Genomic DNA, 26339 nt, shown 5'->3' with positions numbered 1-26339 from the left:
GAGATATAGGTTATGCAGGCTTCATCTTCCTGTTAAAGATGAAGGGTTTTGCAAGCAATTTATCCTTATAGATGCTGAAAAGGATTTACCCCACAGTTCCCCAATAATTCTTTCGTGTCCATGACTAGGTGAGGGGGATTGCAGGTTTGATGCAGTTTAGGCTGCCACGCTCAGAGCCTTCCAAAGTGGAAGGTGCTGATGCCACTCTGAAATCTCTTTAGCACGTGACATCTATGCTCACAGCATCACAAGGAACTGTCAAGGCACACTGTGCACAACCACCCCTTGTTATAACATTTTTTCTGCTTCTAGGCAAACTTTGTTCTTTTGTTTGTTAAAAAAAAAAAAAGAAAATAAAAAAGAAAAGTCTGAGATCAGGTAAATCCAGTAATTTGGGGAATCCATGAGCCTAAGCCCTGTTTTGCCACTACTGAGCTTCAGAAAAAAATGTGTTAAAGATGTATTCAGAACATCATACTATTTATTCAGCTGCATCAGAACACCTCATAGTGGCTTATCCATGAGAGAGCACTGATGTACTTCAAGACAAAGCAGGGGCAGTACTCAGTAGCAAGAGGTCAATTATTTTAAAATGCAAAAAAAAGAAACATGACAGAGAACACATTTGAATAAACACTGAAAATTAATGAAAAACTGCTGTTACAATAGTTATTGCTACATGCTTTCAATTCTCACCTTTTATTAGAGCCTTCTTTGTTCTAAGATGTGTGAAGTAATTAAAAGTGATTAGGCCTAGCATAGGTTCATTTGGGGAAATACACAGATTTTTAAGAATGGATATACAATTTCTCCTTTTGATATGAATTTCCTATGTTGATCCTTTGTCCTTGACTGATGCTATTAGAAAGGTCTTGCACAAAACATCTTAAGTGAAGCAGAATATTCCCAGTACTATACTAAAGCAACCCAAGTCATGTGTGGATACATATCTGTATTCAGTAGGAATGTTTCCATACCCTTACATCTCCAAGGGCATTTTTCAACTGCAAATCTGAATTTCCTTGCTGGGAACAGCCCATACCCCAACCAGATTCAGTACCTTATTGTGCTAGGTGCCATACGAACATGCACTTAACTATTGTTTATGCACCCAGCTCAGTCTCAATTTAACCTTCCTTTCCATATCATCTATATAATTATCTTTCTGACATTTTAAGATCTGATATTGTAAGACAGTGTCTGCCAATTCAACAACTTTGGGACCCATCTGCACCCATTTGCTGTGTTCTGCCTGGTATTAGAAATTCTGCATAAGAGCAAACACTTCATGTTGAACATGGGGCTTGTCCTCTCTGCTGTTTCATTTTCAGAGTGGGCTTCAGTACAAAGGATGGCATGGGATGATGATCTTCTATTCATGTGGCAGCTTATTTAGACTGATCACTGAGTTTCTTTCCCAGCATTGGCATCCCAAGTCTGATTTTATTAATGGGGAAGAACAGTCATTGAGTGAGAATCTCTATAACAAAAAAGGCACCATATGCTAAGGGAAACTTCAGATCATAAAAGAAAGCATTTTTCACTGGCAGTATGAGAGAGTAGACACCAGATATGGAAACAAGGTTTTAGGAGAGAACAGACACTATGTGCTCTGTGCAAGAGTCCATATTGCATGAGAAAAGACAGAGAAAAAGATGCTAAAGCAACTTAAAATACTTTGACTGAATGTTGCTCTGGAGCAATGTCTATTCCAGCTCCATAAATGTAGAGATCTGTATATTTCTTCTACAGCTTAAAAATAAGAGCCAATTGTGTCAGGAACATTTTCAAAGTTTCTTTTTCTTATATTAGGACTGTTGCAAGCCCTGGCAAATCAGGCTGCCCATAAAGTTGCAAAGGCGCACTAACATAACTGGAATGGGGGCCGGGGGCAGCGCTAGCACAGACAGCTGGAAATAAGGTCCCATTTCTGTAAGTGGGTGCCCAAGTTGCTAACCCTGCCATCACTAAGGCTGGAGCCAGACACAGTAGCTAGACATGGTGGCTACACAGCTCCTGGATGGAGAGCTCTAACAGCAGTGGCTTACTGAATACCTGGCAGTGGGAGCCCTTACAGAGACTGTTGAGTCTTTCGCTAATTTCAGTAGAAGCTGAGACTCTCTCTGCTTTACAGGACCAGGCCTCTGTTTTAGCAGACAACTCAGGGAGACCTCAAGCACCGAAATGCAATCAGATCAGGGGATGCAGCTAAAACTAGCCTAAAACTGAGTTGTTTCACCTGATGAAGGGAGAAGCAGCTGCTTTGGGCTGAGAGGGGTAGGAACCAACAAGAAATTGAGCCCTTTTGATCTCTGAGAACTCTTCTTCTGGGACTATGGGCAAGGGATTTCACTTATGCTTAGCAGTAAATTCTTGGTCATTCTTCTCATAAAGCTCTCTGCAAACACATGCATGTTCATAAACACAGACCCCAGTTCAGTACCTTTCCCAGTCAGTGTCTGTACCCCAAGGCCTCTGTCCTTTGACTGCGCAGACTTTTGGAATGGTCCGAGGATGAAAGTAACATGCTTAAATGAGCCTCACTTAGACCCTCAGTCAAATGTCTCTGCAGAAGACACTAAGCTTATTGACTCCTTTTATTGCAGCAGTCTTATGGAGCTTACCTCAGGTCTAACAACACCCCCCACGTTCAAAATCTCCAGGAAAGCTCCTTACTGTGGAAGCTCACTTACTGTGCTGTTGTGATATCCATGGTGTAAGTACTTAGATGGAAAATCCAGGGCATGCTGAGTTCTGTACACCAATGCGGTATTCATGTAACTTAAATGAAATCTAAATCCAATGCAGAAATCCATGTCTAATCCATCCTTCTTACGTCTGTATGATTATTACTGTTAACTGTTAAATACCGTTCATTCAGTAACAAATTCTTTCGCAGTGAAACAGCACAAGGGACATATATACTTCTCCTTGGTGCAAGACACTAAGGATATGCTCTCATTATTAATCCTGATTCCGGTTCTTTCCCCTCTTAATATGCTTCCTGCCTCCTCCCCAGTCCTAATTAACCACCTCCTCAGAATTCATTCACTTTGTATTCATTTCACATATGACAGCTCCCTCTGTCAGCTTCTCAGTACTTTCCTCATTGGTTTCCCAGTCTCATTCCCTGGGACACATCCCCCTTACAGTAATTTCTAAGCCAACATTTCACATGAAATCTTGGAGGCAATTGTATATATGGCACGTAGAACAGATCAAAGAAACTGAGTGCTTCCAGCAGTGAAATAAGAGAGGGGAAATGGCCCTTCACTAAGTGGATTTTATCTCAGTCAGAGGAGTCTGTCCCAGGTGCTATGCCTTTTGGCATTACACAAATCCTTAAGGGTTAATATGACATGTTGTAAATGGGAAGACTCTATCATCTGCTTATGTATCACTTCCAAGGTCTTTCGTCACTGCTAGAAGAAAAAATGTAGAGATGATGGGAAATGAAGAAGGAAGTGAAGATGTTGCTGATCTCTTTAATCATTCTTATGCTGCTTTTCCAGAAAGTCAGCTAAGACCCATTTCTAGGAAATGCTTCCCCATACAGCATCACTTGACTAAAGGAGCAGCTAAAATTGCTCTACTTAATGGACTATAATAAAATAAACTACCTCCTATTAGCAAGAAAGATCATATCATCAGATTTGTAATGCATTTTATTACAGAACATACAGCATCAGAATTTTTAAGCGCAATATAAAGGGAAGTAATGTATGAAATGGTTAAAAGTGGATATGTATCATACAATCACAAATGCACTGATAGTTTCTCTTCTCTCAAACATCAAGATATCAATATTTCTTTCTTAAAGCTATCTTTTCTCCCCTAAACCACAGTGTCAATTTCCACATTTTGCATTCTATTATTACATCAAAGTCATCCTGCATCTGTTTAGATGAAGAATAGCTTGCAGAGTATTCCTTCCTTCTGAGGAACTTGAACCTTTGGCAGGTATAACCCTCCAATAATGCGTAAGCATGGTTCAGATACTCAGATTATATACTTCTTGGATAATCTTCTCTCCCACTGACTTCGCTGTGGAGCTAGAGCTTCTCTGTATTTTTCTAGACTAACTCTGCATAGTGTTAAGTTAGATTCTAAACCAGGAACTCCTAAATTTCATGTGGCACTTCAGAATAAGCATTAATGGCTATATTGTGCTTCTGCTGAAAATCGGTAGGAGTCTTCCCAATACTTTCTTTAGGAATGGGTATAGGACACTGGACAGTAGTCTGGTACAGCTGGTGTATCTGTGATTTTCCTCCTTCAGAAACCAAATGCCCCATTATTTATTCACTAAAAAGGGGCTGAGTTTAAAAGCACCTATGCAGTAGAACAACACATCACTTCCCTTATTTAAGGAGACCAGACCGAGGAAGAGGCCTGAAGCAGTGCTGTGTGTGAGAAGGGATGGATGCAGTGTGTGCTCCTTGGTGCCACGGCCTTACTGCCCACACCTGCACAGGGAGTGGGATGCAGGAGAACTGCTGCAACTGTTATTCCACCCTATTCGCCCTCAGCCATTTTGCTTATTCCCCCTCCCCTCCAAACTTGCGTTGTTATCATATTCTGATCACTCTTGCACTCGCTGAAGTCTTTCTGTCATTCCAGGCTGGTCACATCACCTGGGAAATGGGATCAACAGCTGCCGTGGGGTAGAAGCTGCAGGCCATGCCCTCCGGTCCCTCTCGCTGCAGCCACCCGCAGAGCAGCAGTACCATGGCAGCCCCCAGCAGAGCTTCCCATAGCCTGCTCCACAGGGAAAATCGCGGGCAGAACTGTGTTTTTCAAAGGGAAGCTTTAGTACAGATGAGGCAGATGGTTTTGACTGCAAGCTGACGACTTCACTGCTCCTTGAAGACTAGATGTGGCCTGTGGTTTGCCACTAGATTCCTACAAAGCTGGCCCTATCCAAATAAAATGTTTCTGCCACCACAAACTTCCAGTGAAATTAACTCGTGGCATTTTCTAACTACCACTACCATCTTTTGGAGTTTGCCTTTGTGTAGTGGACTCTGTAGAAGGAGAAGGGGAGGTGAGGACAGAGAGAACATGCAAAGTCTCCTCTGCATCCCATTAAAGGCTGACCCCAATGATAGTACAGCAGCCTGCTCTTTCTTTGCTCTGGTGTTACAACTTTATACAGTAGAGATCCTTGGTTCAGTCCAGCCGATGACTGTATCATTTATACTTAATGTGGACAAGACTGATTACATCATGATAGCTGTTTTTCATTCATACAAGCTGGGGTAGTAAAATTGATATGGAACCAACCCAGAATGATGGGGAAATTCCTACAAAAGTCAAGTTGGGTGCCAGTTACAAATGATTTCCAGAAGAGCTGGAAAGTGCAGAGTGTAGGGATAATTTTTTTGTCTTTTTTTGTATTTATTCAAGTGCAAAACATGTTGTCTCTTGCCCGAATTCCTCTCCCTGTCCAGATTTCAACCAACCAGTTAACATTTCTCAGATAGTTCTAACAGTTGGATCTATGCTGATTGTGGGGGTTTTGTTTCAAACAATATTCAGTTTAGACCGGACTACGTCTTTTCATGTTACTGATGGCTAAAAATATTTTCCCTGTTACCCAGTAAAAACACAGTGAAGCCTCAGTTCTAGTTTCAAAATTATATATATCTATGTACATACATATGTATATATTAGTTGGTGAGGAATCAGTTTGCTGAACAGTGAGGGTCAGGGCTACACCAGCGGCTGAAATGTGTTATTTATCAGCAGATCATTACAGTCAGCACTGCACAGCATGTGAGCTTCCTCACACCACTCTGCCACAGCTCCCCATATGGCTGACCCACCTACTGATTTGAGCTTCAAGGAGCTTCCAGTCTCCATCTGGGGATTCAATCTCACTGCACTGCTTGTGCCCATGTGATAGCCCAACTTCTCCTCTCCCTCTACCCCGGCACAGGAAAATAAAACCCTAAAGGCCTGACTCAGAGACAAAGTTTCTCCACAGACAGCTCTGCTCTCTCCCACTAATTTGAGTGGGAGAAGCCCATGGTGTGACTGCCACACCCTCCTTTTCTTTTGCCAATGTGAGTTGCTCAGCACACAACTATACAGACCTTCTGTAAGTTGTAATACCTGTAATTTGAATAATTTGTGTGTCCCGGCAGTGACTGCCATTTATAAGTGTTCCAGTAGAGGGGATCTACAGGAGGGAAAAAAGTGAATTGATTTGCTTTGAACTTCTGGGGCATTTTAATACCAAGGGCTTAAAAACCTAACCTACCTTAAGATACTGTGTGGTTTTCCTTCTTGTATCCCCCCCCCCTTTTTTTTATCCCATCTTTAAGAACTTTTCAGGCACTGAGAACACCTGAAACTTTTAAAATCAGAGGTGTTCAGAAAATGGAAAGTCCTTGTCCATTTTCTCCTTGTTAGAACAGGTTTCCTAAAATATCACCCAATGAGTATACAGAGATATTTTAAAAGGCCCTAAAACCTTATTTATATTCAGAATTTTATGTTGGAGTTTGAGCTTTCACAGGGTATTAGAGTTGTCATTTGATTAGCACTAAATGACATATCCAAGCTATACGGAAAGAGCTGTGTCTCTCCCCAAGAGATTAAGGCTATCCTGGCTCTGCTACCATACCTAATTGTAGAGGGTAGAGTGCAACTGAGCAAATGGAGGTACCAGGAAACTTTAAAATTCAATACACAGACACACTGTGGTGGCTATTTATACAGTGGAGACAGCGCTCAGACTGGATTTAGCTCTGAACATTTTATGAGACAAGTAGTTTCCAGTCTGCGATGGTCAGACTACTTCAAAGAGATCTGCAAAAGGCAGCTAAGGAGAATAAGTACATCAATATTTTACACCAGTCTACATGTGCAAAATGTGAAGTAAAAGGGTCTGCAACCTCCCCTGGAAGAATTTTAGGGACTCACAAACTGAAAAGAGTAAAAACACTGATTTGAGAGTATAAAACAACAAATTATTTTCTATTCTTTGGGAAACTGTAAAGTATCAAGGAAAGGCAAGCAGAGCTACTCAGAGAAGCCAAAGCAAGACTGCATGTTTAGTTAATGTGAGGTAGATGAATAAGAGATATGGAGAAGATCAAAATGCCATTTTTGTCAATCAGGAATTGGTCGAAACAGCTAGTGTTATAAAGGCAGGAATCGCGTTCTCACTGCTTCTTCCTTCACGTCAAAAGTTTCATTTACCTGCTGACTTGCCTAAACTTTTCACTTAACAACCTCAGAATAACATATGCAAAGAACCTAGCTGTCACAATGCTCAGACTTGTTTTTCACCATCTTTTTATTCCTGTTCAGGAGAGAGAAAGGAAAACTATATTGGGGACTTCCTTCAACACTTCAGAAGAACTTCTCAGATGCTGACTTTATCTGAGAGCCTTTCATCTTATAAAATTAATAATAATAATCTGCTAAATAATAATATAAAATAATAATCATAAATAAAACAAAAAATTTATGTTAGTAAGCAGTGGTCATCTGAATAATCCCAAAGAAACTGAAAATCCAAACTGAAGCACTGAAATACAGCCACTGTTAGGAAGGACAGCAGTGAGGGATCTCCTTATAGCATGTGACACACAAGGAAAAGGGAGAAGAAGAAATTGTAGCATTTAGAAGAAAAACTCTGCTCTTACGCATTCTTGAGTGATGCTGCAGTGACTCTCATTTTAGAGGGAGTCATCTGAATTCAAGGTTTTCCCAATGGGAGGATTGATTATACAATGATGGAGCCTTTTCAGTCCTAGCATCCCTTAGAGATATTTAGTACATGCATTGAAAACCAATGTCTTGTGTCTTGCTCTGCACTACAGAGGATTATATTTTCTCAGCAATGTGCTGCTTCTTGATGTTTCAAAAATAATATTAATTTGCAGCTGATTAAAAAAAAAATCATCCTTAGTGAGATCTCCCTGCAGATGAGGTCTGCATTACTTCTGCTATTCCTCCTGGGTCCAGGCAGACACATTAGTGAAACAACTGGATCATACATTAAGTGGAGAAGATTCAGAGATTGGTGCTTTTGATGGATATACAGACTACATAAACATGAGTCCGAGAGCTCAGTACCTTCCACTGAGAATACGCTACTTCTGTGGCCTAGAATTTTAAATGTGCAGCAAAGACTTCTCACAAAACCACCTAACAAGATGTCAAGCACTTCTACGTTAACAAAGTGAGACTGCCAAGACTCTAGCACAACAGTTTTCTAAAATAAATTCACCGAAATCAGTACCCGCATATGCTTCCAGAGGCAAACAGCACACAAACACTACAATTAGTAAGAAGCCTGCTTTATTGTGTATTACTGAAATTTGTAGGTGGTGGTGTGTATGACACCTGTTTAGAGAACTCTGGTTGTTTTTTAGCCAGTCTTTTCAACAAACATGACAAGCTGCTATGCTTCACTTGCAGGGGACTTCCCTATCTACTACAGGTTCCTGAATGAGTATCTTCTGAAGAGGCAGGGAATGGGGATATAACTCTAGCAGTACTGTACACCTGTGAAACTACAGGTTCCTAAAGCCATGTTACTCACCTGCGCTTCTACTGCTCTAAATACCGTTGTACACTGTATTTCATTTTGAGACACCCTATGTGCTTTTCAGGCTGACATGCTACATTACAAACGCCTAAGAAATATGAAGTTGCAATGCAATCTCTATGGAATAGTTTAATGTTAAATATTTCTCAAATAAGGTCTTGTACTGGTGAACAGGAATCTTGGCCACTGACTCAGCATCAGGCATGAATTCAAATGCCATCCTTATGTGCTTTTTAATGCAAAACAGCCACAGTGAGTTTTGCACGCTGCTGTCATTTCAGAATACTTTCTCTTGGTCTGTTTATATGTTTAACCTAAACACAGTCTCAGATCTCATGCTGTGGGAACTAAGTGGCCATGTCCTTGGTACAAAGCCATTACTAAAGATTTTACCAGTTGCAAATCCTGTTGCAATTTCCTAGGAAAGGGAAACTGAAAATGTTGTTTGAGATAACAATTAGGAGGATTTAAACTACAAATTTTCCATAGACTTGCAAGAAGTGCAAACAATAATCATAGTGAATCAAACCCTAAAATCATTCTTCTTTAGGTGCTGTGACATGTAGATAAATATATTCATAAGCTTAGTAAAAGAAACTTGAAAAAAAAGCCTGATTCTCGTGCTAATGTCTACCAAATGTACCCATTGTGACACAAAAAAGCAGATTAACTTTCATCAAAAGTGACACAGACAAGTTATTCTTGGATATCATTATGCCTGCTACATCCAACAATTCAGTGAATTTGGTTTACGAGTCACATAAAGTACATCAGTTGGCAACATGAGATTTACACCTGTGATAAATATCTCATGTTGCTAATTATAGAAAAAATGGTCACAGTGTCCTTGCAATAAAGTATTGGTTAGAGTATGAAAGGAACAGATTATTCCCTACCTTCTCAGCATCTTGCTCAAAAAGCCGGAGTTGAAAGCACTGGTCCAGTTTCAACTTGCGGACATGCCACATCTGGTGCAAGTGTTGCCGGGTAGAATGCAGCTTGTCTAAAAGGCTGGTGATCTTTGGCACAAGACTTTGAAAATCTGCACTTCCAGGAATGCAGTTCCTACCAGAAAAACCATCGCTGCATCTTATGCATTGTAATAACCTCTGACCCTCACGATCCAGTTCTTCCACAGGAGCTTTAATCACTTTTTTCTTAAGCTGCGTGTGCTCATCAATCAGCCTTCTTGAGCCCTCAACATCAACTGGAAACTCCTTCCTAGCCAACATTTCCTGGAGATCCTCTAGCCTTGATAATAAATGGATGGCACTGTTGAAAAACTCTTCCAAGGAGACGCGCAACTCTATCCATTCATCATGGTTGTAATCCAAGGATCCTTCAAACTCATCTGTCAGTTGAGAAGGATCTACGAGTTTTGCCAGGCCTTCAACAGATACCATACTTGTCTAAGGGAGGGAAAATGACAGCATTTGAATCAGTGACTGTCTAATCAGAAATAATAGTGCAATCCATAAATAGCATGAAGGGATTATTTTCTTCATCAATACATAATTGAAGGAACGTTGTAAAAGATGCTGAGAACTGTTTAATTTCAATGAATTGACTGGATTGGAAACTTTTCTATTAATGGCATTGATTTATTTACTAATAGACATTATATTTATTGGAATAATGTCTATCTTTTTCAGCTGGCCTGACTATCAAAAACATATAATGAGAATGCTTCTGCCATAGATTAGTTTAACCCAGTTGGACACTGAAGATTTCTTACTGCAGCTGTTGGACATCTGGACATGATTGTTCACTAAAAAAGTACACGGTATTACAGGGATTCTGCTACTTGTGCTGTACTCAGGCTAGTGGCTATACAGCAGCAAAAGTTTTAGGCTTATGAATGGAAGCAGGTATTCTGACCTGCCAAAACACAGAATATGCTGGTTTTTTCTTCCAGATTATTCCAGTTGGCTTTTGCCACAGGCAGAGCTCTTTCATGTAGTAATTTCTAATGTAATTAAGCCAAAATCAATGCAAAAGTGAAATGTCATTGGAGTATTAACAATTAGAATTTATTGCTAATAGAAAGTACTGCTCATGAATCATACATAATCAATGAGAGATGGTTTTAATTCATTCAGACTCAGTAATCAGTGATAGAGAAATGCACTGGGTGCCTGGAAAGCAGATTACAGTTTAAGGACACAACAACTAATGGCTCTTCCCATTTATTTTAGCCAAATTATTTTTTTCTGAAATATGAGCATAACGTTTCTTATGTTACTAGAGATCTTCAGTGCTTTCATGTTAACACACAAGTTGGCATCCCTTAAAGGCTTGTGATGTTCATCAGTGACTGAGCATCTATCCCCTAAAGATAAGGCCTCTAAAGAATGTCATAGTTTGTGCTCTTCAGAAATGGAGGTACCCAATAATAACAGCAATCTTGTAAAGTCATCTACAAAGAAAAATACCTCAAGTCCTGTCCACAATCCTGAATTATGTCCAAAATAGCAGGCTGCCCACTGGTTTAAAGTTAATAATAGGCTTTTCTTCCAATTTGTATCCATCTAAAAATATCAGGCATTCTGCAGTGTACTAAAATTGGGACTGTATTGAACTTATGATCAGCAGAAAGATTATTTTAAAACTTTCTTGCAATGTTCCTTGCTTTGGGGAAGGGGGAGGACAGAGGGAAGAAACAATAAACAATGGGAAAGTAAGTATGTAGCTTCACAGGGATTTCAAATTTCTAAACCTCTTGACCTGGACACTGACCCATTGAAGATAATTCAATTTAGAGTTTAACTGCTTGTCAAGAAAAGACTTCTCTTCACGGCTAATACCTGGGCATTCCCCCTACAGTGTGTCAAGCTAATGCAAACACTGCTCTTATCATGAAAAGAATTTGACATGATGATATAGCAGAAAGGCCTTACATTTCATTGAATTCTGCAGCAAATTTCTTTATTTAGATTTGTTTCTTTAAGGAGTTCTTGAAACTGTCACGAAAACAACCTTAGTTAGGCAGGCAGGTGGTAAGACAAAGTAACTGTCTTTCAGGCATCACCTATCTTTCTTTTAGAAATCACTTTAAAAAGTGCTGCCCACTATTTAAACCCTTTCAGCAGGAGAAAGAAAATAATCTTGAAGGCACATCTGAATTAATGCTAACTAATCTGCAAGGTCCATTCCTCAAAGTGACAGGAAGCTTTGGAGTCCACATATGTCAACCAAACCCTTTTTTTTCTCTTTTCTTTGATGATCTGTGAGCATGCTTCACTCTCTGGACTGTGACACAGCATCATTCTGCCAGAGTCTCACAACACAAAATCAGATCATTAGCCTCCACTAAGGGTCATACACTGCCCTGGAACATGCATAATGCTTCCATTAAGCTGAAGAGCAGAACCTGGCCTTAAACCGACACTGGTTACTGCTGAGTTTGTAGATGGAGTAATTCAACAGAGACTTCCATTGCCTTCCACTGCAGTCTGTTCCTGCCAAGGACCTCGTGTTTGATCACAGCTGCGGGAAATCACCATGATGGTTCAGTGCAGAGAGGGTACCTGTGTGCTCCCCTACATAAATCAAATATATGTGAGTCATATTGACCTGCAATGCTTATTTGATATTCACAGTTCTTCTTATGAGAGAGCGTGAGCTGCCCCAGACCCTGCGCCTACCGATAAGCAGCGGCATCCACAAAAATCCTTTAAAACAGAAGTTCCTGGATTGTGGTGTGTATGTTGCAGGGGTTCTACTGCATGGTGGACCACAGCTTAAGAAATCTTTTTCAAATCTTAGAATTGAAGGACTCATCAATTCTGAGTGTCTGCAGGTGGTCCAACAGTCAGCAAAAGCACTGATTCTCCTCTCCGGTCCAAAAATTTATGAATCATTACAGACACCCATGTCAACAGCCCAGCAGACAGCCTAAGGCTCAAAGGCACACACACAGAATGAAAATACCCTTAACGTGTGCCAGCATGTATAGCAAACGAGTTCAGAGCTTTTAACACAATACAGACTCAGAGCTGTAGCTATGAAGAATGGCTTGACCACAGTTTACTCTTCACTATCATCGCACCAACTCCACACTATAAAAAAAAGTCAAGACTCCAGAAAGTATTAATTAATTTCAAAAACAAACAAATGTTCTAAAAATATATATTTGAACTCTGTTACTTTACTTCTAGGTTTTGAAGCTTTAGGAAGACATTGCTTTTGTTTACTAATGCACTGGAGGATTGAAACTCATTGTTGAATATACATGTATAAGCTGTCTTGTCTTGGGCTACTGTGAGACTGCCCCTTAGTGCCCATATGTATTTTAAACAGAAGCTCCCCATCCCCAAAAGCTATTCTATTACAAGTCTCTGCACAGGCTCCCTCCTGCTCCATGTTCTTCTGTACCCCTACATCTTCTTTCTCCTTCCCACTGCCCTGACCCCTCTCGTTCTCCACAGGCAACATTGCCAATCTCATTGCACTGTAATGGCAGGCACTTCTGCCAGGAGCAGCAATTTCAGTAAGTGTGAGGAATCTCTGGAGGTGACATAAACCTATTCTGAACGCAGCCTTGCTTTCAAAGGCACATAGGGGATAGCAAGTGGAAGTTACTTTGATGGCTGAGTCTTCATAGGTAGGCAAGGAAGGTAAAGACCCATTTAAACAAAGCAAAATTTATGAGCTGACTGTTTTTTGTGAGACAAAGGGGGAAAAAATGTACAAATACTTAAACTGTGATAATAATGTAAATGTTTGTTAATGCTCAACACCAATCTAGTTGCCCATTGCAATTCAAGAGTGCTTTTAAGAAGAGGTTGAAAATAAGCACATATTTATATCACACTGACTTCAACAGATCTTAAATATATACTTAAATATAGTCTTCCATTGCACTCAACATTAACAACTATAGCCAAATTCTCTTCCAAGTTCCAGAGATGCAAAATCTGAGTGTCTGAAATTAATGGATTGATAAGTAAGACAGCTAAGAAAAGAATTGTTTCTCAGCAAATTAGAAAAAAACAACACATGACTAACTAATGGCTGGGCATGACTGATGTATGAGCACTTCATGCACCTAAGCTTTGCTTCTCTTTGGGTAAGAAGCTGAAATTCACAGAAAACTAAAGTGCACTAAGAGAACACAGATAGTTTGTCTTCGCCAATGACAAAGTTAGTAAAATTCCCTTTAATTATGCAGTTGTATATTGGTTACTTCTCAAATAACCTGCCTGAGGCACCTTATCATTAACATGAGTTTTTAATGTTACCCCTGAATTGTAAATCTCAATTAAATTAAAGCGGTGACAATATATAGACACATTTAATATAAAAGTCTTTTATAAAAAAAAGCCACTACCTGAAGTTGGGTAGAGGTCAACTAACAAACCCATACGTTAGCATCTAGAGGACTTTGTCTTTAATATACTGACTGATTTGGTGGGTTTTTTTCCTAAGAGAAACAAAGGAAAGACTGAATGCAACACCACCAAAAATAAATACCACAAAAAAAACCCTCACCAAAGTGAATTATGTGTGTGAACCTCTGACATGACACGTGCATCCTTTTCCACCAGTGTGCTCAGAAGGCAACTCGATGCCAGGGCATAAGCACACTCCTGCAAACAGTCCTCAGATGTATTTTTTTCTCTCAATCACAGGGCTTGGGATTTTTTTTTTTACCTGAAGAACATTTCTTATCAGAGATAATGCTTTACCATACATCTCTGATATGGCTCTCACCTCAAAGATGAACTTGGAACTGCCGAAGTTTGTTTTCTGCTTCTGCCAGAAATTATCAGGTTTTATAATCAGGGCAACATGAATCTCAGCAGGAAAAGCTTCTTGAAGGGTCTTGAGGAGAGGCTTGATCAAATCCCATTTGGATCCCCGCATATCAATAATAACAGTGAATCCTCGTTTGCAAACATCCTCGCTGTAGGAATAAATGCATATCAAGATAATTAATATTGTGGACAGTCACACTGAGCCTTAACTTCTGTTGCTAGTGTTCACTGCTTCAGAGCAAAGCAAGGAATGATATACTTCAAAATAAAAGGCAGAAGATAGTACAGCTTGAAGGCTATATGAAAGACTATATTAATTTTACCGTAATCTAATTTATATGCCAATCAAGTGTATATATTACAGTTTAATCTCTAGTTTCCCAAATACATGCAGTTCAAATTTTCACTGAAAACATACATAGTTTCACACAATTGAAAACAGAATCAAATATATCTGTATGGAAACTATTTATGTGTACATACAACAGATTTGGCTTTCAACATATTAAATTCAATCCACATCCAAAGCCAACAGGCAGGGTCCTGTGCCTTAACGTTGCTGGCCACTTGTAAATTTGGGTGCCTTCATTTTCAGTGGCTCCTTTAAGGTCTTTTTAAAAAGTCTAGTATCCAGAAAAGTGCCTGGCAATCATTCCCTGAAAGGAAGGTCCTTGTGACTCAGCATGTGCACTGTTAAAATGGGGCCCTTTCCCCTCCTGATTGATCTTCCAAATGTTGCTGGATCTTTTTCAATCTGCAGCCATACTTTTCTGCCAGCCTGTACTCTTCCTTTCTCAAAAGTTCAAGATAGTTATCTGGCCTGGTCATTGGCAGTGCATAGGGCCCAAAAGCACCAGAGCATTAACTTCCAAATACACCTTCCCTTTTTCCACAGGAGAAGAGAGGAGAAAGAATAAAAGGACATGTTGATTCAAGTCAAATCTGGGCAGCTTTCAGCATAGATTTTCCAGGGATGTAGTATTGCTCCTCAGAAAAAGAGGTATGGCTCAAAAGTATCATCCTCCATCTGCAGCATCCAACATTTGATGAGATTTAGGAAGTGTCTACTCCTCTGACTGACCCGCTAATATATCTGCCACGCATGGTGTTGAAGTCTTGAGAGCTTTAGGCCTCAAGCACTTGCACAAAATGTGAAATTCCCCATCCCCAGTAATATTATCAGTATGGTAAATGAGTAAAATTCATTGGTGATGCACTAAATATGCCAGATTGGTCTACCTACTGATCTAATTTTATTTTTTCTTTTAAGGCGAAATGGAGGTCACAGCCTTTTCCACAGAAGAAGAAGCTGTTGGAAGAAAGGAAGTGTGGAAACAGGAAAGGAAGATGAAAACAGAAAGAACAGTTGAGAAAGAAGAGAAACATGGCAGAACATGAACATATTTTATATAATTAATGCAACAGTGAGATACAGAACAAGAAATCCTCTTTAATACATGAATATAGCACCTTTGACCTTTCTGCAAACTGGCCATCAACATAAATAGGATCCATATTGTGGACATAAAGGCATATGTAAGATAATATAAAATAGCAAGTGTTGATATCACTGGAATGAATCTGAAATATGTTGAGGAAAGATATTATTAAGTATGGCTTTAATGCAGAAATTGTAAGACTCTGTTTAGCCTCCACACGAATACTCTCAGTGCACAAACATACAGGATAATTTTCACTATACTCTACCTCTCCCAATTCTTAAAGCAGTCTTTCTGCTAACAAGATCCAGCTCCTACATACCTCACTGAAAACAACTATATAAAGCTTACAACTAGGTTTCTGGGCTGGAACAAGGACAGGGATATCCTTCATAGGAGGCACACTGGATTAATATATATAACTTAAAATAAAAGTCCTTGGTGACTTTACCACTATCTAGAAAGATTTGCGCACAGATGGACCACTCCATGGCAAAGCAGATTTTGCCACGTTAAGAGAGTTTGCTAACTTGAACAGTCTCAACTTAGTGCCAGGAAGGAGCAGTCAAAGCCAACAAGCTTGGTCCTCTGCCTTAACATTATTGGCACATCTAGAGCACACCACATACAACAGTCAGTGCAAAGAAAAAGTAGGGAGACCAGGCACTTCCAAACATTGTCAGGAATATAGTTCTTTTTATTCTCCTTTTACCTACTGCTGAAAGGTCAGACATCTGATCCTTCCATAACTAATGCCAAAAAAGGCTGTAAAAGAGCCTTTGTTGGTGGTGCTACTGCCTCTTGCCCTTTGGAACGAGAGCCGAGACAAAGAATCAAATCAGAAAGGGATGAACAGAAGGGGTTTTGTGGTTTGTTTTTTTTTTTTTCTTGCAAAGCTTTATAGGGTCTTCAGAAACTTCTGCCAAGTCACTGATCCTTGTTATACTGAACTGACTTTTCCAAGTATTGATTTTTCTTCAAACATTTGACAAAGAGATCCAGGAGCCACACGGGCATATGGAGAGCCCCAACAGTAGACACAGTAATAGGTAAGGGGAATCTGTCTTTTCTAATATAAATAAATAAATACCTACCCCCCATTGCAACCACAGCAAGGCACAGCCAATATTAACTTCAATCCAACTCCCCATGGCTGCTGCCAACCTGACAATTTACCAAATCTGATCTAAAACAATAACTTAATACTTACTGATGAACCACAGAAAAAACTGTTTCAGTAAGCAGAACAGGAACGTCCTGAGGGACTGAAGTCTTCCATTTATGAATCTAAACTGAAGTCTTAGACCTAGACCCAAACAGACCCAAAATCAGACCCTGCCCCCAGCTTTAGAGTGTAGACAGTGTGATACCATCTTGACACCCACGACTACATGCCACTATGACTGGAAGTTCAGCCTGCAGTAAGATACATATTCCAGATAGGGAACTAAGATATGTAACTATGGGCTGGATTCTGTGTTTACTGAAGGTTTACAGCCTCTACCGACCCTGGAAGTGCAGAGAAGCAGTGGAGGGAGCAGACAGTACTGCTGGCCATTCCCATCAGCACACCATGCCTAAGCATGCGTGTGTGAAAAAACACTCCACAGCACACTAAATTTCTACTTTCAGGTTTTTGGAGACTTTACAGCATGTTTTTAGTGGAGGAAGAAAGGGTAATGATTCCCCAGCTTTTTCGGGTGGACACAGAAGAACAGCCACTGACCCTGCAGGCCAGGCTGGGACATCAGCCCACAGGTAGGGGTCAAGATGCTTCCTAATTCTTGTCCTGGAAGAGGCAATAAGCAGCCATTCCCTACCAGCACTATCCACACTCCTTATAACTAGACCAAATTTTCAACAAGCTTAGTACGTTTTCAAGTATGAAAATGATAGGATGCAGGGATGGAGAAGGAGGCAAGGAAGGAGAATAATCATATATTTCTTAGGTTCAAAACATGTCAAGAAGTAACAAGTATTTCACTAATAATACAAACCTCAGTACAATGCTCTTAATTACAAAGAGGATTTCCCTACTTGATTGGTCACATGAGCATGTAAGTTCCGGTATGAAATATAAGAAGTGAAAAGATGGGTATGCCTTTTCAATTATAGTACAGATAATGTACAAATGGGTGGTATTTATCATTTTGAGCAAATCTAATTCTATTTCAAAAGCCTTGCTCACAGTCTTGCAGAAGTGGCTCTGCTTGCAATTTTTTTCTTTAATGAGTTGAATGGTAGTAACCTGTAACAAGACCTGTGGATCTGTCCTCTCATCTACAGAATTTGATCTCTCCAGCACAGTGATAATTCCACACATCCTTCTCTGACTCTTTGCAGAAAATTAGCACCTGATTTCTAAACCTGCTTGTCAAAAACTATTATTTAACAGTGTTTAAACTGTTGCAAGCCAGAAAGCTGCCTGCTCATTATTTCTAATTTTCGTTGCGGAGCATGGTGTGGAGAGGGGTGCCTTTGAGAGCACTTACACTACACAAGCAGGCAGCTGGATACTAATCAGGTACTAATGCCTCAGACAAAGAAGAGGGAGATAAGAAAATTATTTAGACTGTAAGCTCTTCAGGGCAGGGATCATCTGTCGTACTGTGTTTGTCTAAGGAGTTTGCCTTGGTGGAGGTCTCCAGATACCTATATTCATACTACAGTCTTCAGCTGTCTAGAATGAATTCCAAAAAATTACTCTTCAGGAAACTATAGATGCAAATCCAAAGAATTAAAAATAATGAGTAATAACAGTCTACAAAACCACAACTGAACACGTTCTGTGAAAGTACAAGAGGCTTACATAAATGTGGGGACAACTCATAGACAATTTAGTTAAAAAAAAATTAAAAAGGCCAAAATTTCAGTTGCAATATCTAAACAGTTACAGCTATTGATAGGATCCTAAAAAAGTTGGCCTTGTGAAGACATAATAAAGCACCCATGAACTCTGGTGAGTCAGAGCAATCTGTGAAGATTTGTCATCTTTGACAGTCAGTCATTTTTCTTCAGTTACCTCAACATGTACTGAGGAAATGACCCTAGGTTCCTTTTCAATAGTCTAGCCATGTTTATCAAATTTATTGTTTAAAAGCAATAACTCAAACCATTCCCAGTTTAGCAATTGATCGGGAAAAGCATCAGTAGCAATCAAGCTTCTTCCACACTGTCCAAGCAAGACATGCCTTATCCCTGGCTCCCAAGATGCTACATCATATCTATTATGCACAAGTAATCATTTTGGGATGGCAATTAATGTTGATTGTGGTGCTTAATTTTTTCCAATATTGATATTTGACCAGAAACTGGAGAAAACACTCAGATCAAGGTATTTGGACAATCTATCAGCCTTTTGGCTGTGCTCATCTGGACTAGATTTGCAATGGTGAGCACAAAATATTTGATAGTTGATATGTCATTTCAGTTGTTACACTGCTTTTAAGCAAAGACAAAGACCAGCTTCTAAGTTTAATAAAAATACCCTAGAATATTTATGAAAACAATACTTATGATCTGGATTTTTTTAAAAAAGCATAAAATTGAAACTCAGAAGCAGATGTGATAATTTTGTCAAAATAAATGCCTCTGTTTTGGTTTCTAGGGTACATTCATAAGGTTATTTTCTCAAATTTCCTCTTTAATTCAGGCACATTCTAAATGGTGTTTTCTTTGGCAAGAGCTGGCTTGCTGGGTACCAAATGAGTTTAAGGACTTCATGCTTTCTGATTAAACTTTCAAATACCTATCATTGATTATGTGTATTTTTCATCCTTACAGTTTGGCCAAAGCTTCTGGCATTTAGAAGCTCCAGCACTTGATTAGCTGAAATAACATAATATCTCCATTCCCATTTTGCAGTCATGAGTTATTGACAAAGAAGCACATTTAACACGCCTATTGGACCACTAAAAGCACAGATCTTACATGTAGAGTATCTCATTCAAAATATGATTTGTTAACGGTGAGAGCAAGATCTCCTTTAAGGAGGGTCAGCATAACCTTGTCAAGAGACACTCTCAGCATAACAAGTAGCTCTACAAGCATCAATTTGTAAGCACACAATCTGCAGGAAGTTAATTTTTTTGAGGTCACCATTCCTTTGACAAATGTGGCTGTAGTCAACCAATTGATTCACAAGCTGAGGGTGGAAAAGGGAGAGAAGAGGAGAAAAATGGGTATGTGAAAGCCTCCAAGCACAGACTATTATCCCAAAGGCCTCATTTCATAGTGAGACCAACCTAACTCCACTGTCTGGTTTTCATATCAAAATGTGCTAAGGATCACTTCAGTAACTTACGTGTTAATATTTTGGTCAATAGCAATTTTTTATTCATCTTGTTTGTGGCTTGTTTACTCAGCTTGAAAATGAAGCTGGATGGGAAGGTTTATAATCAGCATCACTTACTGACTTTCATACTTTGGTTCTACATTACCATGTTGAGCCTGAAGATCACCTTGTCAATAGAAAGAGTCAGTCATCTATATTCATAATATACTTTCCAATACATTTAGAGGACCAGATAAAAGTCCTTTCTAGTAGACCTGCTTGTCAAGCACTCCTGAATCAGCATTGGTTATTAAAATATTTTACTCCATTTAATAGTTTTAAGCAAAATGTACCTTGCTCATTATCACAGTTACCGGGTATGTTCCTGAACTTTCACACCGTCAGTCTGAGTTGTCACCCACATCCCCTATTGACTGTGGCTGTTCAGCATGATGAGGCAGTTTGTCTTCCAAAGATCCCAGGACACCTGTGACTGCTAATCCTCACATCTCCCTTATATGCTAGTATATCAGTGACCGTCAGAGGAAGTTAGTGATGCACATCCTGAAAGCACCATTACTCTGGAATAACAATTCACAGAAAGCTCCCACCAGAGAACTTCAGCTACCTAAAAGACTGTAGGTAGACAGACTTCATCCTAGATTTTCCTTCTTACATTTTCTAACTTGGTTTCACAATGCTTTTTTGTAATTAGAGGAGAAACAGTCATGCAGCCTCCATTTCCAATTAATCCTTTCTTCCTTACTGTGACCTGAATTTGTTTCTTCTGTTTCACAGTGCTGAAAAGGAATCACTCATTCTCACTTTTCTTTTTTAAAAAGAGAAAGAAATCGAAGCCAGTTTCATACTGGCTGGAACTGGACATAAAGCAGTGATCTAGAGAAATTTCACTGACGTGTTGTAAAAAGACTTGGAGCCAGTGAGGTCCAGTCAGAGACAAACCTCCTGTCTCTGGTTTCCAGCCACTGCTCTTAGGGGACATGAGGTGTGATTGCGAATGGCACAAGAATGCAGATGTGTGGGCTGCACAATGTCCACATTCAACCCCCACCTCTGGCCCCATGTCAACAAGAGGGAACAGAAAGACAGAAAAAAACCTAAATATTTTGGCAGAAGCTAACTGGTGCCAGAACGGGTGCTCCTGCTATTCTCAAGCAAGTAACTTATTTTGGTATTTGATTTTTACTTCCAAGAAAAATGGCTCTGAAGTCAAAGCAATTCTGTTGTAAAATGATGTAAGCTAGGAAGAACTCAGACACCAGCTAGGTGTAAGAAAACCTTTTCCCAATAAGTAACCATGATCCTATGAGTTCCTGAGAGTTGTTACGAGAGGTGCAGGTCCCATGTGGTATCTCTGTCAGGATTCAGCAGTGTTGTGTTGTGCTGTCTTCTACCCAGGTAAAAATCCTGATCTACATCATTACACTCCAGAGCAGAACTGGGACACAGAGCTCTGCAGGCATTCGTCCTCCTATTTAATTGAGCAAATAAACATTATTTGAGAAGCTTCCTGTCTTCATTCAAATAGCAAAGATATAAAACACAGCTGTGTCCAAGAATGTATGATTGCAGCTGTTAAAGCCAAATCTGGAGGACGAATATTACAATTTTTCACATTCCTATTAAGTTTCTGCTGGTAAATGATGCCTTCATATAAACCCATTTACCCTCTTCCCCTTTTGTTGTTGCACATCTACTATATTTGGATCAATATCTGGCAGGTCTTCCTTGAAACAGCTGCTGAGATAAATACGAAATTAATCAGGGCTTTGTTTTTGTTGAAGCAGGGCTACATTTAAAGATTTATTACTACAACAAAGAAATATTTGAACAGCAAGTACCATTCAACTATCTCTTGAGCATATAAAGTCTTGTATCTGAGATGATTTGGCAGAAAGAAAACAAAAATGCTTTACTAAATGAAAATTATATGTTATTGACATTTGCTGAGAAAATAAATATTAGAGTTGTGTTGAAATATAAACACACCATTCTTGAAAAGGTTCGGATGAGCAGAGGCTATTGAGAATATGTTTGGAGGTTCAAGTCCACTGGATTCCAGGTGAGAAATAAATATATATGGTTGTGCTTAGCACAGCAAAACTAGTAAGATTTAAAAAATAAATATCCTTTTTGCCTGCACTTTGAGCGTTTTTTGTAGTTCAAGCAAGGAGACCCTGAAGTCCATTTCACATGCCTTGACTATAAAGTTTAGTCTACAGTCAACACTGCCAGATTTTCACATAAGGAAAGGGATACTTCATCTGGGCAATGACTACTGGGGGGTCTTAGACCTAGGATCCTGATTTACCAGTTCAAGGCATCAGTGACTTAACAAGTGAGTGAATGGAGCATGGTGAACAGCTCCAGGAATTCCAGTCATCATAGTAAAACACAACCACCCCAGAACGGAAAGTCTCCAGATTGCAAATACTTACATTGCGTTGAAATGCGTTGTGGGAGGCAGAGTTACCCATAGTGGAAAGACCTTTTATAGCATAAATAAGCCTGCAAACATGTTTGGCTCATGCAAAGAATGATTAATGTAGGTTTAGACAGTAGACAGCAAGCAGCACCTGGTGAAATCCAATATATGTCCAGAGGCAGACACCATGCCAAATTCTGTCCTGATGTAAGCAGGTATAGCCTCTCTGGGACTAGCACACTGATCCAGGGCTCAGTTGGGCTCATAGATGAGTACAGGAAAAAATACTCTTCAAAGATGCTAAAATCACTTTTTCTAAGTAGTACTGACATTTCTTGCAGTAAGCGCTCATCAGTTCTCATATGCTGCTCCTGGCAGTACAGGAGAGCAATGTACCTCCATGTACAGAAGAGCTGTAATTAAAATAAGGAACTAAGGAGAAAAGATGAGAAATTACACATTAATTCAAAATAAGTTGTTTCATTATGAGTGCAGGTTCTCATGAATGTGCGTACTGAATTAAAAACTGAAAAAAGGCCTTTATAACAGCAAAATATTCTGTTTAGGCCTTTTCAGATGAAATATTTTTTTTTATTTTGTTCCTTTTTTTGATCAGACAACGTAAAAAAAAAGAACAAAATCTTTGCTTTTTATCAAAACAAAGTATTTTGATTGACATACAATTCTAGAGGTATTTTTGGTGAGAAATTTCTAAAGCTTTTGGATTTTTCCTCTTTTCAAAATCTGTACTTCAAAATAGCAGCTTCTTCCACAAATAAGTAACTTAGCCCATTCGCAGTGCAGAGTTCAGCATGAGATTTGCTTTTCAGTTTTTATCTCCTAAGCAGAAGTGATATAACCATTCTTTGAAGCTTACAAGATTTTGGCCAGAGTCCACTCATCCGCCAGGGCACACACACTGGATACAAGTGCATCTGTTAGGAGGAAAGGTTGAGTGCTACATCCCAGAAACACTCTGCGGTCCCTGCAATGAGTCTGTTTTGCGAAGACACCACATGAGAATTTGAGTTCTCTTTAGAAGTGTATGATTTAAAAGCTGATGCCTCCATTTTCCCCAGGTTGGACAATGGGGACTGACCATGACTAATAAATCAGTGGTACTCTTTCTTTTTTTGAGCTCCACCCGTATACAAACAAAACGGGTCTTTGTAGGCACAATGATTTACCCAAAATAGTTCACTTATCAGATAGATACTTCCTGCCATGCCAGGCTGGGTGAAGACTGCCTGTGGTATTACATCCAGAAGGGCTTGCTCTGAAGCTACAGAATCAAACTATGTTACAAGATACACTTGCAAAATCAATTTTTGTGTATTCCTTTACACAGCAGACTTTACTCATTCTTTCAAGGAACTACCATGATGGCACTGAGTGGAGAAAAAGTCCTTTTTACTGAGTCCTCAAGAGACAGTGGATACTGATGTGCTATTCACAATCCAGCTTCCGAACATCTAGCTCACGTCTGATTTTTTCTGAATCTGTCTCCTAGCAAGGCCAGGCTCTCTCACTCTGTCTAGCAACAGGGACTAAGCCTCGCCAATGAAGCTACTTGATGAAAGGTATCCCTTATTATTTGCATGGAGACATAAATATGTGATAGATCAAAATCACTGATGCTGACTGAGCACAAACAAGTCAATAACTTGGTTATTTCAAAGGGAACAGAAGACGCAAAAGATACTGTTGACCCCCAGAGTGCGAAAGCTGGATCCAAAAAGCTTCTGGAGAGCAAAGATGAATCCAACAGTTGAATAATGGAACCAAAACCTGGTAATAACTGTGCAGACCTCAACTGAGTCTCTGAGCTAACTCTCTGCCTGTCTTCCCAAGAGCACTTGAGGTACTTCTCCAGCCTCAGATGCTCTCACCTTTGTAGGAGATTGAGCTCCTTAGATGCTAGTGTGCGGTCCCCTCAGTTTTACAGTCCATCATGCTAAGCCACTTTCCACCCTGATGGGAGCTCACATATTGGTGTCATGCCAACACAGTTTTAAGGCTGCTTCCCTTATGATCCTGAATTTCCATCACAACCACTAATAATTTCAGTTGTCCACCAGTACCTCTTCCCATCAGTCACCACTAATTGGAAAAAGCCAGAGCAACTGTTTCGTCAACTAAAGCAGGTTCAGATAAATGCTCTGAAAAATAATTGCCTAGTTTCAACCGCCTGCTCCCTTTCAGCTATTAGCTGTATTGCTTCTTATCAAAAGCGCAATAAAACTTCACAGGCAAGTCCATCCACAAGTACCACATGTGAATGTGCATCACCCTATTCATCTCAGGAACTGCACACCCCAGGTGGTGCTTTTCCTGCTGCCAGACCTGAAAATCATATTGACAAATTAACGTATGCCAGGATAGGAATGATAGGAATCTGCTAGTCAGAAAACTCTTACAATTTATTGTGGATATCAGCCAGCCCGTGGTAATAAAAATCTCAGAGCAGATTCATGGAGCGCTGCACCTAAGGATATTTGGCCTAATATTGAGTGGCTCATTTGATCTCAAAGAGACAAATCAAAGATATGTCACAGGCCACATCTACTCCACCGGACTAATGGGTTTCCTACCTGTGAGTTAAAGAAATGCAATATAACAGTAGAAATGGGCCTAATACAGTGGGTTTCTGTAGCCGGTTGAATCACCATAGTCACTCCCCCGGACAACAACTGGTGAGAAACAACAGAAAGCATTTCACAGTCGCTGTGCAAACCTCTAGCCTCACATTGGACACATCACCCAGTATAAGAAAAGCCTACTATGTATAACTCCCTGACACTGAGATAACACAATTAAATGTAAGTATTCTCCTTCCAATTACAGCTTCACGATTTATTAATTTTTTGTATCTGGCTGGAGCACTGCAGTCCAGGGGATGAGACCGAGAGTTGGAAGAGACCAAGAGTCAGATGAGACCGAGAGTCAGGCAATCCTACTTGGGTTGCTCACCTCCTTCTTGTGTTTCTGTGCTGTGGCTCAACTCTACCTCCAGTTTTCTTCATCTGTAAAATGGGTGTTACTATACTTTTCTTTATTGAGGCTAATCCATTCTTCCAATTAATGTATTATATTTACCACATTTTCAGACACAGGTAGGATACATAATTGCAGGAGAATTACAAATTGCAAATAGTCCTGGCCGCTTCATGGTTAATTCACAAAAGCTTAAGCAAGATCACTTAATAATCTAAGCATGTGCTTATTTATCTGTACTGGGCTATATTCTCTGTTACACATGTGCTGATTTTATATAGGGAGCATTTATTGCTCTATACATATGCTTATCTAATTGTACTGAATACACATGCTTTATTAAACTCATAAATGAGCACATTTATGGGTCTATGTAAAAGTAGAGCCCTTCATATTTTATTTATAAAGTGGGACAATAGAACTGCATTGACATAGAACATCCATTTAATTCAGAGGATTTAGGGTCGTCCCAGAGATTTTGCTATTTTTTGCCAGAATCAAAGCTTTTGGGTTTTTTAATTAGATTTCCAGCCCATCTGCTTGCAGAGATAGCCTTGACAATATAAACTAATGCACATTTGTCTTGCTGAGTCTGCAGCCAGTGGAAAGAAACAATGAGACTAAGAGAACAGTGAACTTGCACCCTCCATCTTATTGGGGTGTTAACTAAAAAGCCAATTCTGACTGCCGAAATACCAGGATTCTTAACTATTTCATTGCTGTTAACTTTGCCACCAAACCTGCAGATAAAATGTTTGTCAATGCCCTGAATTATTCACATAAGCTCTTGCCCATTTTGATGACCATGCTGTATGATTCAGGCTGTCAATTAGGATCAGGCAAGTACCTGGCCAAATATATACTCCTT

The 26339-nt window shown here is 39.6% G+C and overlaps 1 protein-coding gene across 1 annotated transcript in view; it reads right to left on the bottom strand.

The window, feature by feature from the left end:
* The window catches only part of LOC104833332 (kalirin-like), a 164411-nt gene that overhangs the window by 108109 nt on the left and 29963 nt on the right, over positions 1 to 26339 (bottom strand). The window contains exons 4-5 of the mRNA XM_010569924.1: positions 14276 to 14468; positions 9460 to 9972 (exon numbers count right to left, since the gene is read on the bottom strand). Coding sequence (XP_010568226.1) covers positions 9460 to 9972; positions 14276 to 14468 — 706 coding nt within the window. The remainder of the gene's footprint in view (positions 1 to 9459; positions 9973 to 14275; positions 14469 to 26339) is intronic.

This window comes from Haliaeetus leucocephalus, unplaced genomic scaffold (assembly GCF_000737465.1).
Source record: "Haliaeetus leucocephalus isolate CR32 unplaced genomic scaffold, Haliaeetus_leucocephalus-4.0 Scaffold1, whole genome shotgun sequence".
Lineage (NCBI taxonomy): Eukaryota > Metazoa > Chordata > Aves > Accipitriformes > Accipitridae > Haliaeetus > Haliaeetus leucocephalus.
This window is presented reverse-complemented; position numbering and strand designations above follow the sequence as displayed.